This window comes from Globicephala melas, chromosome 1 (assembly GCF_963455315.2).
Source record: "Globicephala melas chromosome 1, mGloMel1.2, whole genome shotgun sequence".
NCBI classification, from domain to species: Eukaryota; Metazoa; Chordata; class Mammalia; order Artiodactyla; family Delphinidae; genus Globicephala; species Globicephala melas.
Window position 1 is genome coordinate 142,755,722 of NC_083314.1, and position 14,122 is coordinate 142,769,843.

The 14,122-nt window shown below is 40.2% G+C and overlaps 1 protein-coding gene across 1 annotated transcript in view; it reads right to left on the bottom strand.

Moving 5' to 3' along the window:
• Positions 1-512: 512 nt before the first annotated feature.
• TCEANC2 (transcription elongation factor A N-terminal and central domain containing 2) overlaps positions 513-14,122 on the bottom strand; it is a 37,976-nt gene continuing 24,366 nt past the window's right edge. The window contains exons 4-5 of the mRNA XM_030870223.2: positions 10,315-10,508; positions 513-1,621 (exon numbers count right to left, since the gene is read on the bottom strand). Coding sequence (XP_030726083.1) covers positions 1,433-1,621; positions 10,315-10,508 — 383 coding nt within the window. The 3' untranslated portion in view covers positions 513-1,432. The remainder of the gene's footprint in view (positions 1,622-10,314; positions 10,509-14,122) is intronic.

Here is a 14,122-nt window from a genome sequence, read left to right on the forward strand (position 1 = left end):
CTTAGTTGCAGCATGCATGTAGGACCTACTTCCCTGACCAGGGCTTAAACCCAGGCCCCCTGCATTGGGAGAGCGGAATCTTGTCCACTGCGCCACCAGAGAAGTCCCTAAGCATCATTTCTTGTTTATTGGTCATTTGGGGTAAAGATCTGTGATGTATGCAACTTACTGTCAAAAGAGTGTCAGAAAAAAGCTGAGTGTGTGTGTGAGTGTGAGAGAGAGGGTGTCCTTCCTTTTTAATCCATCTCTTCTTTTTCTGGATTTTAAATCTCTCCCCCTTTTTTTTTTTTTGGCCGCGCTGCGAGGCTTGCAGGATCTTAGTTCCCCGACCAGGGATCGAACCCGGGCCCCCAGCAGTGGAAGCACAGAGTCCTAACCACTGGACTGCCAGGGAATTCCCTAAATCTCTCCCTTTCTACTGGCTCCTTCTTTTCAGATTACAAACATGCTCCAGTCTCCCCTAACCTAAAAAACCCTCTTTGGGTCTTGCTATCTCCCTCAGATTCCTGTCCAATCATTCTTTATTTTCACCAAGTATACTCTTTCTCAACCCAAAACACTTTTCAGTGAACAAGCCATACCTTTGGTTTTAGGGACAAAAAAGCCCCAGTTTATTATTACTTTTTAAAAAAAGCAAATATCACTTACAAAATTGTTCAAGCAAGTCTATATACGGGTATTTCATTTGAAAATACATATGTATATAATTTTTCTCCTACAGTAATTCATTTCAAGAGCAATTTCATTATGTATCTTCTACAGAGCCCTAAACCGAGAGAGCCAACATATTCAAATAAACCCCAAGGTGTGGGGATGCTTCAGGACAGTTCCTCATTAGAAGCCTCAGCATGGGGGCTCTGGAGACCAACGCAGGTCTTCCAGGGAGAGCTGCAACGTTCAGATAAGTGAGTTCTGGAAAGAAGGGGTAGTTGGCGGGCTCTGGCAGGCTCACCCCTGGGGTAGAGCAAAGAGTACAGACAGGGGAGTTCTGAGAGGCACTGGAGCTATCTAAACTCAGGGGGACGGAACTGAGTGAGCAGCTGTGGTAATTGAGTTTCAGTTACCTGCAGGGTGGCAAAATAAAGTAGTAACTTCATCTGCCTGACACGGAGGAAGTTTAGAGGTGTCCCTGGCATATTCACAGTGGAATCCGTCACCCTTTCACTGTGTTGGGTGATGGCAACCGTACTGCGCTTCCTAGCGACAGCAAGCGCGCATCCTGTTAGGCAGCACCGGCGCACTCCAGCTAATGAAGCATTTCCTGCAGGTCTGTCTCCCAGGGCTCTCTGTATCCTCTGTCTGAAGGAATGGCACCATGGGAAAATTCAGCACCGCCAGCATCAGCCATCGCCCAAACTCAAAAGAGTCTTTGAATGGCAGAGAAAGGCCCATTTTCCTTTCTGCCCAGCCCAGGGTTGGAACCATGCTCAGGTCATTTTTTGTGGGTCTGTACAAACGTGCCGACTGGCAGCGTGCCGTTCTTCACCTGAGCCCGGATTTCAGCTCGATGCTTTAATGTGAAGACCAGGGCTCTCACTGTCCGCCGGTATGGCCCATTAATGAGGCGGGAGCAGAGATGAAACGTTTCCCGTTCAATATTTTCAACCAGTAGGTGATCCATCTGAAAAAACAGCAAAATTATCAAATTAGGGCCTTGCATTGCATAAGGATTAAAAGCAAGGGAGGCTGGAGCACTTTGCTCAGAGGCCTCCATTAATCAACTGAAATTCAAAGACATCTACTTCCTGTCACAAAAGAAACAGGAAGAGCAAATTAATTCCACCCTGGCAATTAAGGAACAAGGCCATGTGCTTTGTGACAGGGACCTCATTCACAACCCCTGCCGGGTGGTAATATTTGCCATTATAACAGGAAACTGGCTTGAACCAAGCAATGGGTTCTGGGCCCTGGGCCCTGTACTTTACCAACCAGGAAACGAAGACCGAGGATAATAAATCAGTATAACAGTTTATACTTTTTTGTTTGTTTTTTAAGTGACTTTTAACCCCTTACAGCATTTTAAAAACAATGGGTCTGGATCCTAATATGTGTGTAAAGCAGTTTATAAATCACTTTTCACATTTACTGCTCACAACTCCTACTATCTCATTTTATAGATGAGGAAACAGATTCAAAGGTAAAGGAATGCTCCAGATCTTACAACTATTAAGAGGCAGAGTTGGGACTCTAACTCGGAGCCCCCAACTCCAACACCCATGTTTCTTCCCTTTCACCATACTCACTGCCCCCTTAACCTTCAGAGAGACCAGCTGAGTCTGGAGAGACCTCTGCAGGGTCAGCTAAGCAGAAAGGGGCCTAGAGGATAGGACCTGTGGCAATTCTGGGGTGGTCTGGCTCAGGCCCAAGCCCTCCTGAAGTCACAGGCCTAATGAAAGCAGGACAGGTCTGAGACTTTTGCCCACACGATCTGGATCCAGGCCAGACCGGGTTGCTGGTCAGAGACCCCCTCACTTCGTTCCTTTCCAGGTGCGTCGCTCACTATTCGCCTCCCTGGTCCTGACCCTGGCCCAGCCTGAACAACCTCAGCTGCTTTTACACACCTCTACGCCTCTGCGCAGGTACACGTTTCCTCAGCAAGGTGCAATTTCCCTAGGAAACTCATTCCTATTTGTGTGTCAAAGCTTAGCTAAAAAACAAAAAGCAAAAAAGCAAATCCTAGTTTAAAGGACTGAAAGTTCCCCTTGGGGCTGCCACAGTGTCCCGAGCTTCCCTTAGTCATTTTCATAACATATTATAATGATCTATTTTTTTGAGTTTGTCTTCCCTGAGAGTGAGTTCCTTGAAAACAGGAAACAAATTTCTCTCATTTGCTTTTTTCCCTTCAACTCTTTCCCTCCCCACCCTACCACACATTCAAATACTTACTCAGCACTATGTGCCTGGGCTGAGGAAAGAGCAGTGAACAAGGTCAACACAGCTCTTGACTCCACAGAGAGCACGGGTTGGCTGGAGACAGATAGAAGCAGGGACTGCAAGTGTACCGAGGGCTGGGAAAGAGGATATGAGCGAGTTCTGGGGCACAGAGCTACAGCAAAGGGACCCGACCCTGGAGGGCAGCTCCTGGCCTCAGGAGGGAATGGCATTTGACGTGAGAGCTGGAGAATGAGAAGGATCAGGCCAGGTGAGGTGGGCACTTGCTTGGTGATGAATTCAGTGAGCTGTACATATATCTTTTGTGTGCTTTTCCATATATGTACTATACTTTTATTTTATTATTTTATTTTTATTTTTTTTTTTGCGGTACGCGGGCCTCTCACTGTTGTGGCCTCTCCCGTTGCGGAGCACAGGCCCCGGACGCGCAGGCTCAGCGGCCATGGCTCACGGGCCCAGCCGCTCCGCGACAGGTGGGATCCTCCTGGACCGGGGCACGAACCCGTGTCCCCTGCATCGGCAGGCAGACTCTCAACCACTGCGCCACCAGGGAAGCCCTATACATATATTTTAAAAAGGAAAAGTTTAAGGAAAAAAATGCACCAAAATAAAAAAAGGATCACCGGACATTTGATAAGTGTCCTAACGAAAGAGAGAGACCAGCAGACCAAAATGAATATAATAAAGAAACCTGGAAGAAATGAGGACCACGCAGGGAACAGAACAGGACTGAGAGAGAGAGAGAAAGAGAAAGGGAGAGAGAGAATGAATATCCAGGTCCAGACATCTGCCTAGGTGTAACAGACAAAAGGTGTTCAGGGAAGTTTGGGGTCCTGATGACTGACTGATTGTCTCCAAGGCTGGTGCTGGAGTGAGTGGACGTGGTGCCATGGCTCTCCAGAACCCAGACTCCTTGAGCTTTTCATGGCCTCCTGGGTGGGCACTGAACTAGCCCCCAGCCTGAGGCAGCCCGGGTACCAGGCTATTTTACAAGGCTATAAGGGTGGCTGGCCATCTGCCCAGCATTTGTCCAGCAACATTTGCAAAAGAGGCTCCTCACCCCAATGAGGGTTCCTCGTCCCAGTGTGAGGATGGTTAGTCACTGACTGTTTAGAGATTCACTTAATACGACAGGCAAGAAAAAAGGCTTTTTAAAAAATTTTTTTTCTTTTTTTGAGGGGAGTGGTTGTTAGGGGAAGAAGGGTATGTGTACATTTGCAAAAATAAGTCATGGCCATTCCATCAAACTGTAGTATATATAAAAAAGAACCTTGAGAGTGCCTTGAAATTCACAGAACTGGATACTTATTCATACTTCATTCAGCAAATAGTTATTGAGTCGCTACTCTGAGTATGGTCTGATCTAGGTATTAGAGATACCCAAGCAGAAAACACCTGACCCCCTACCCTCTAAGAAGTCACAGCCTAGAAAGGAGAGGCATGTACACAGAAAACCAAGGGGCAGCAGGATAGGTGCTATACCAGCAATGTGATGGGAATAAGAAGCAAGTAGCTAGCAATTCTCATGCATGCTTCTTGTTAAATGAAGGTCAATCGGAATGAAGAAATGAAGAAAAACATTTGTAATATTAAAATGTAAATCATAAGGGAAAATGATTCATCATGCATCCTTGTGTATAACACGTTCATTGAACAAAGTGAAGAATGCCTACCTTATAACTGCCTTTGGATAATCCAAACCTACCGAAGTTGAGAGTCCTTCCCAATAGATTCTAATCTAGGTAATGGGTAATTTAGGTAAGCCCTTTTGGGTGAAAGGACCAGAGTCTTACTGAGACTTTGAGAAAAAGGGGTTTTACTATGAGATACATGTGTATGAATGGAAACAAGAATGCTGTAAGAAACCTAGGGATTTATTTACGGACCATACCCTTTCTCTGTGTCTCTCATGATTTGCCTGGTCTCTTTTTCAAATGTTTTTCCTCCTCTCCATTTGCCTTACTTATCAATTCTAACTGCCTTATTCTCTCCCCCTATTCTACACATCTCTACCCATAGCTTCTGCTTCCTCATAACTCCTCCAATATCTCTTCTGTTTCAAAACTCCCACTGTTGCTTCTTGGTATTTCCCAGTTCAGTTTCCCAGAGACAGAGAATCTGATTTGCCTTCCTTATCTATTTGTACCTGTGCGTTGAGTATGTGTTATTCAGTTGTCCAATCCTGGACAAACTGGCAATTGCTGGGTGAAGATATAAAACACATCCACCCAGAGCTGTCTTTTGTCAAGGATTCTGGACTCAGAAGAAATGCTGCCATAATCAATTAGTGATGTCTGCCACATCTGTTAAGCTCTTTAAAAACAAGGGAAGAAGCTCTTCTTCATGTGTATACCTTAAGTGCAGAACTTCCCACACTGTATTGTGACTATTCATTTGCCTACTTCCCTCAGAGACTGTGAGCCCCTCCAGGGCTGGTACCATTTTGGATCCACTTCTAAATTCCCCATGCCTAGTAGCATAGGTACTGGCACATATTAAGTGCTCAGTAAATATCTGTGAAATGAATTTCCTCTTTCCCCATGTATACCTCCCTCCTTTTCTGCTCTTTTAGTAACATCCTATACATAGCATATGAAATATGTTTCTATTTTATATGTATTTTCTAGTTAGCAAAATCCAACCACTCTTACAAAGGCTAGTTCAAGTGCTTTTTCATGAAAGCTTCCCAGATTTCCCCATCAGATTTCATTGTTCTGTCCTTTGTGTGTTTATACCACTTGCTAGTAACACTATTTCAGACATATTTCATCCTGCCTCGTATTTAGTCAGTCATTTACAGGCTCTTAGTCAGGAGACAGTAAGCTTTCTTAGGATAAGGACTGCAACTCATTCATGTTTTCATTCTCCTCTGGCACTAGTAGTAGTAGAACTAAACATTTGGTGAACTGAATACCCACTAGAAGCAAACTTTGTATGAGTTTTCCAATAGCATGATTGGATTTGTACATATATACCCACACTCCTTTTTGACCACTTGAATACATTTATTAAAGAGCTGGTCAAAGCCAGAGGTACAGTCTGAGGCCATTAAACAAAGAAAAAACTAACAGTCCCATATGGGGATGTACCCCTGACCTGGATCTCATTAGCACCATCTGACAACCAACTGGGCCAACCAGCCAGTGTTTCATAACTCTTAACGATAACAGGCTCACTTTGAGAATCAGATTCATTTTTTTTAAATGACATAATAGGAAAATGATCACAGGCCGTGAGGTAGGAAGGAGAGTGGATAATGAGGAAGGGGAAGTAAGAGAATGACACCACAGGGGACGTTCATATGAGGAAAGATCTAAAAGACAGGGAAGAACAAAGAAGATCTGGAAGGGAGAAAGTAAAGGGGAATGGAGTGTGGGTCTCAACAATGGAGATTTTATTCATCTATTCCTTTATTCCAAGAACAAGGAAACAATCCATGAATCTGGAAAGCAAGATGTGTAGAGTAATAAAGAGATGCACTTTTGGGCTGTGTGTGTATATTCTTTATCTGTGGCTTTCACTACTAAAGGATAAGACCAAACAAATAACATAGAAACATTATTTTCTATAAAAATGTAATGAGTGGATTTGAAAAAACACATGCTAAGATCAAATTGCAAAAGCTTTTTAGTTATTGGGCCAATAACTTATCCAATGGTTTACTACTGCCTGATATAGTACATTTATGGAGATCTGATGTCTGATTTGAATGCACTCAACATTGGTTACTGTCAAAGACCAGATACTGGATTAGATGGTTCACTGATTTGCCCTAATATGAAAATATTTCAGATGATGATGGGTGCTAAGAGTTAACTTTATGTAAAAAGTGTTTGTATTTGTATTTTCTGACATACCAAACTGATAAAAAAATACTATAAAATGTTGTTTATGCAGGGAAAACAGATTGATTTTCTTCGGCCAAGGAAGATGGCTAAGATGCACACTTTTAATTTTTAAAATTTACTCTTTGGGAACAAAACCATTCAACTATGCTTAATCTGATATTTTTTCCAATTACACTGGAAAGCACTAACGAATGTATCACTTTTTAAACTTTGCTTTGTAACACTTGAGTGCTTACCACTTGATGTGCCAGTTAAAGGATAATTAATGGATAAACTAAAAGGATAATTATTATTGAGTTTAATATAGCAGGCAAACTGCTCATTAATCCTTACAAGCATAGCTTCATTATTATCATTTACTTAAAAAGATACCACAGGGAACTGGTATTTACCACCACATTAACTACATATTATATACCCACACTCTATGTTTCTGCAATAATTTTGGTTTATTTTAAAAATAAACTTCTTTTGAAACATCAAATAGCCAGTCTTGTTGGCTAATCGATACTCCAGAAAATTAGACTTACATCCTTCATATTTCTTTTCTCTCTTTCAAGGGCTTAATATTCATATTAATATTTCCTTGGGAAAAGTTAAGCAAACACAGTATATTAATTCACTGAACCATCAAATAGACATTAAAAATTATAAATATAAGAACAGAAATATATAGAAAAGTATATACAAAATGACACTAGCTGATATTGATCAAGATTAAAAATACAACATAAATGTGGATAATTGTCAGTTTTCTGCAACGTTATTTAAATAATCAATAAAAATATCTTATGGAACAGTTGGTACATAATTGGCTCTTAATAACTCTGGGATAATCATAACTTGCCCAGTATTCATTGAAAGAGCTACAGGGACTTCCCTGGTGGCACAGTGGTTAAGAATCCGCCTGCCGAAAATCAAAACTACAATGAGATATCATCTCACACCAGTCAGAATGGCCATCATCAAAAAATCTAGAAACAATAAATGCTGGAGAGGGTGTGGAGAAAAGGGAACCCTCTTGCACTGCTGGTGGGAATGTGAATTGGTTCAGCCACTATGGAGAACAGTATGGAGGTTCCTTAAAAAACTACAAATAGAACTACCATATGACCCAGCAATCCCACTACTGGGCATATACCCTGAGAAAACCGAAATTCAAAAAGAGTCATGTACCAAAATGTTCATCGCAGCTCTATTTACAATAGCCCGGAGATGGAAACAACCTAAGTGCCCATCATCGGATGAATGGATAAAGCAGATGTGGCACATATATACAATGGAATATTACTCAGCCGTAAAAAAAAACGAAATTGAGCTATTTGTAATGAGGTGGATAGACCTAGAGTCTGTCATACACAGTGAAGTAAGTCCGAAAGAAAAAGACAAATACAGTATGCTAACACATATATATGGAATTTAAGAAAAAAAAATGTCATGAAGAACCTAGGGGTAAGGCAGGAATAAAGACGCAGACCTCCTAGAGAACGGACTTGAGGTTATGGGGAGGGGGAAGGGTGAGCTGTGACGGAGCGAGAGAGAGTCATGGACATATACACACTAACAAACGTAGTAAGGTAGATAGCTAGTGGGAAGCAGCCGCATGGCACAGGGATATTGGCTCGGTGCTTTGTGACAGCCTGGAGGGGTGGGATAGGGAGGGTGGGAGGGAGGGAGACGCAAGAGGGAAGAGATATGGGAACATATGTATATGTATAACTGATTCACTTTGTTATAAAGCAGAAACTAACACACCATTGTAAAGTAATTATACCCCAATAAAGATGTTAAAAAAAAAAAAAAAAGAATCCGCCTGCCGATGCAGGGGACACGGGTTCGAGCCCTGGTCCGGGAAGATCCCACATGCCACGGAGCAACTAAGCCCGTGTGCCACAACTACTGAGCCGGCGCTCTAAAGCCTGCGAGCCACAACTACTGAGCCCACGTGCCACAACTACTGAAGCCTGCGTGCCTAGAGCCCATGCTCCGCAACAAGAGAAGCCACCACAATGAGAAGCCCACACACCGAAACGAAGAGTAGCTCCTGCTCACTGCAACTAGAGAAAGCCCGTGCACAGCCAAAAATATAAATAAATAAATAAATTTATTTAAAAAAAAAAAAACAAAGAGCTACAATAATTTACCAAACAGGAAATGCACCAAAATTAACAAGTTAACAAGACTATGTCTGGATGGTAGGTTCAATGGTGATCTTATTTTTCCTTTCCATATTTTTTCATTTTCTATCATAAGTTTGTATTAAAAAACCCCAAACTTTATTTTTTAAAAGTAAATAATATACCACAAGCCGATTTGCCTTTCTTTTGTGGATACATAACAGATAGAAAGGTTAAAATATTTTTTCAGAGAATGCAGTGACAGATCAGGTATTTAAATCAGACTTCTGAATTGCTTCTTTTGTTAATAATATTAAGTTATTCTTTAAGGATACATTATTAGGGATACCCTAAGAGGAAAAAATATGGATGTTATATGTCTGATTTTTTACAGAATATTAATTGACCTATAAGATTTATTTGATGATGATTAATACTATTGCTAATGAGCAAAAATTCTTCCAGCATGTGTACCTCAAACCACTAACACCATTCTAACTGTTGGTCATGAAGATGATAGGGATTGTGCAATTGACTATATACATTAGAACTAAAGGTATGAGTGCTGACCGAAAATGGAGTACAGTCTTTTCAAAAGACAGCTATGTATTTTGCCATTGATATTCCGTAACAGAGTCCATCTCAGAATTTTTGCTTCAGTGGAAAGGGAAAGAATTTTATTTATTTATTTTTATTGAAGTAGAGTTGATTTACAATGCTGTGTTAGCTTCTGGTGTACAGAAAACGGATTCAATTTTATATATTCTTTTTCATATTCTTTTCCATTATGGTTTATTACGGGATATTGAATATAGTTCCCTGTGCTATACGGTAGGACCTTGTTGTTTATTTATTTTGTATATAGTAGTTTTTATCTGCTAATCCCAAACTTCTAATTATCCCTCCCCTAACCCCTTTCCCCTTTGGTAACCATAAGTTTGTTTTCTGTGTCTGTGGGTCTGTTTCTGTTTTGTAAATAAGTTCATTTGTGTCATATTTTGATTCCATATATAAGTGATATCATATGGTATTTGTTAGGGTAAGAATTTTAAATGGGAAGGAACCAACATTCATTAAGTAACTTCTAACCACCAGGCACTGTCCTATTCTTTTGTATATATGGTTCATTTAATCTTTCCAATAATCTTAGGTAGTAGGAATTATAATCTTCATTTCACAGATAAAAAATCAAGTCTCTGAAATGTTAAGAGATTTGCCTAAGGTGTCACAACCAGCACATACTAGAGCCAGGGTTTTAATTCATGTCTTGCTAATTCCAAAGCCTGTACTCTTTATACAATACTGTCCCCCAGAACGTTTACAAATCCAGAATCTTTAAAAAAAAAAAAAAAGTTAGAATAAAGCCATAGCACTTAAGACTATGAAAGTTCATTATGAAAATATGAAGGTCATTTAACCCAGAGTACCTAGTCATCACATTCCAACCAGGACATTACCTCCAATTCCAAGGCTTCTGAGAGTAATTTCTGGGCGTTTTTCCTAAATGTCTCGGTTTTGGAATCACTTCGGACTTCTATAGAAGGTCTATCCTTGTGTTTTTCAATGAAAGTTCTCCATTCAGTGTAAACTTCTCTGGCAAGACAAGCCACTTCTGAATCTGAGTGTTGACGCATCTTGTTCACAGTGTGACCTGGAACAAGAGAACAGAAACCAAAGAAAAGGTTGTTCTGTATTCTTCTGAAAGGTACAGAACTGGAAGGACTAATGTGTGGCACTTAGCAAGTCATTCACACACCTAAGGATGTAAAGGCTCTTGTGCAAATGAAGACCTGTTTCTCAAAGGCTGAGATAACAAGATAATCACTGGGGGAGAATCACTGGGCTAGCCAATGAAATAAATAAGTCATAAAACAGAAGCACGATCAATAGATACTTAAAATGGAACACCTAAGGTACCAACTCCTTAATCCAAAAATTGCAATAAAAGAAAATGAATTAAGCATTTATCTTGTCTTTTCAGTACATATTATATTTCAGGACAACCAAACAGTCCTAAGTTATTGACAGAATATTCTTTATTCAGCTAATAAATGTGATAAAATTGACAGAATTTAAAAAAATTTTGTGGCCCATGATGAAATAATTCATTCAGGTGACAATCAACAGTGGATGAAATCAGTCAATGAAAAGTTGATGGGGAAATGTACAATGGAAAGATGAGGTGTCATCATCTCCACTGATCAATCTTAGCATCCCTAAGAGTGGCACTATCAGATAGAGGTAGCACTTCACAGCCCTACCTATGAAGTAGTCTTACACCCTCCTCCCAAGGAAAAGATGAACCATAACCCTAGTAACTAGTCATTCAAAGCTAACCTCCAGTTTATAGAAAATACGAGAGACAGAGGAATAAGTTAAATTACAGCGTAAGAAACAAATCCAGAATGTGGGACATTCTACAGGACAACATTCAATCATCAATGGCACTTTTAAAAAAAGGGAGTAAGGTTATGGATTGCTAAAGATTAAAAGAGTCTTTTGAGTCCAAACTATCAAATGTGATGTGTGATCCAAATCCTGACTGGAATAAACCAATTAAAATATATTTTGATATAAACAAGAAATACAAATATACACTGGTTATTCAATTATATCAAAGAATTATTGTTGATTTTGTTGAGCACGATGATGGCATTGTAGCCATGTAAGAAAAGATCCATATGTTTTAGAGATGCATACTGAAGTATGTAGAGCTGAAATGACAAAAGGTCTGAGATTCTGCTTTAAAATACTTCAGTAACAGCACAAAAACACAAAAAAGGGAAAGATAAAGTGAATGCGACCAAACCTTAATAGTTACTGAATGTAGGTGAAAGGCCTATGGGGGTTTGTACTATTCTCTTTATTTTTGTGAATGTTTGAGATTTTCATAATAAAAATAGAAAAAGAGGAAAGGGTCAAAAAATATCATATGCAAAAGTACTTAGATAAAAATAAACACATAGAAAAGCCAAAGAAATCAAGTAAACATTTAGAATTAAAGTTCAAAAAGTATTAGAATATAAGGTAGGTATACTTTTAAAAACAATCAATAGCTTTTTTATGTCAGCAATAAACAGTCAGTATAATAGGGGGAAAATCATGCTTAAACTAGTAAAAACCATAAACCACTTAGCAACTCATTAACAAGAGGGGGTTGCATGCCCATGTGCTGTTTGTGTATGTGCCTATCTCCTTAATAGCTCTGGAACCACTCTTAAACTCCATCCCGTCACCACTGACCTTGCCTTAGGGCATGTCGCCTCCAGATGACTCCAGCAGCCTGACTGGCCTCTTAATGCCACCTTCCACACTGCAGCCAGAGTGGTCTTTATTTAACTTTATTCGTTTCTCTTTCAGGGATATTTTTTAAAACATTAATCTGACCATTACACTCCACCACTTAAACCTTTCAATCCTATATCCAAATTCTTATCTAGTCACACAAGTACCTTCACTATCTGCCACCTTCCCATCTACCTTCTAGCTTCATTTCCAGCTATTACCCCACTGTCATCGATACTCTAGCTACTTGCAGCTCCTAAGACACTTCAATATTTTTCTCACCTCTTTACTTTTGAACATATTCTCCAATGAGCATTTTGTCTGCCTGGAATATTCCTTCTTCTCTCTTCATCTGGTTAACTTACATTCTGCCTTTAAGACTCAGTTCAGGAGTCCTCTTCTCCAGGAAGTCTTCCTTAATATAATAACCCCCAGTCTTGGCTGGTACCTCTCCTCTGTGCTTCCTTAGCACCTCATGCTCCTGTTCATCACAATAACTATTATAATTAGTTGTAATTATCTGATCAGTTATCTTTCTTGCCCACCAAAGAGAGCTCCTTGAGGGCAAGAGCTGTGACACGTTTATCTTTGGATCTCCAGCAGAAAACAGGGGCAGGAGAGGGGGTCGGGAGAGTGGGTGTTTGGTAAATGTTGGGGAATGAGAAACCCAGATGAGGAAATACATATGTTTTTACTAAAATATATAACAGAAAATTTGAATGAAAGGGGAAAATATACCATATAATATGATGGAAAGACCAGTACAGAGATGTCAATATAGAAATTAATTTGTAGATTTAATGTAATTACAATAAAAAATCTTAGTAGGCTGCTTTTATTAGAATACATCCAAATAGCTTTAGACTTATTTTAGAAAAACAAATGAGTAATAGCATAAAACACTCTTATGTATTATGAGGTATAACTAGCCTTATATGCTATTGGAACATATTATAAAGCAACTAAAATTATATGGACTGGCACCAAAACAACAGATGGATAGATCTGTGGAATAAAAAGTGAAGCTCAGGGGACTTCCCTGGTGGTGCAGTGATTAAGAATCCACCTGCCAATGCAGGGGACACAGGTTCAAGCCCTGGTCCAGGAAGATCCCACATGCTGCAGAGCAACCAAGCCCGTGCACCACAACTACTGAGCCGATGTGCCACAACTACTGAAGCCTGCACGCCTAGAGCCCGTGCTCTACCAACAAGAGAAGCCACCGCAATGAGAAGCCTGCGCACTGCAACAAAGAGCAGTCCCTGATTGCCACAACTAAAGAAAGCCCGTGCGCAGCAAGGAAGACCCAACGCGGCCATAATTAATTAATTAAGCTCAGGAACAAACCCTATTGTATATAAAAATTAATATATAATAAAAGAGGCATCAATGAACAAAAGGAAATGGAAAAGAATTCAATCTTGGGAAAATGGTCAAAACATTTAGAAAATTTCTCAGATCACACCAACTGCATAGCTCAACACTTGCTTGATTTATTTACTCCTCACATGTCGACTGAAGGCCTACTCTTTGTACTAGGTACGCTAGGTACTAGTCATGCAGGGCTGAACAAGAAACTCTCCCTGCTTTAAAGGTTCTGTGAAGAGCACCCTGGAAGTAACTTTGAAGGGAAGACAAGATTCTTTAATTTCTCTCTCTATCCCATTATCTCCCAGGAATTTTTATCTAGTCTTTCTACTGACCAGGGAAAGAAGTACATCAATACTCATCACAAGGAGGAAGGTGAAGGGGAGGAATGCAGAGCCCTCATTAGAAATATCTCAAGGTGCTTCCTAGTTAGCGATGCTTAGTGAGGTGCTTCTGAAACACATGCCACTTAAAGCTGAAGTCACTACTCAACACCTTCCTTTTCTGGCTGGAGTTCTCCATATCCTTGAGATTATTCACTCAGAAAACAATATTTTGTGCTGCTGGTCACTGTTGTGGATGGTAAAAACACAAAGGTAAATGAGACACTGC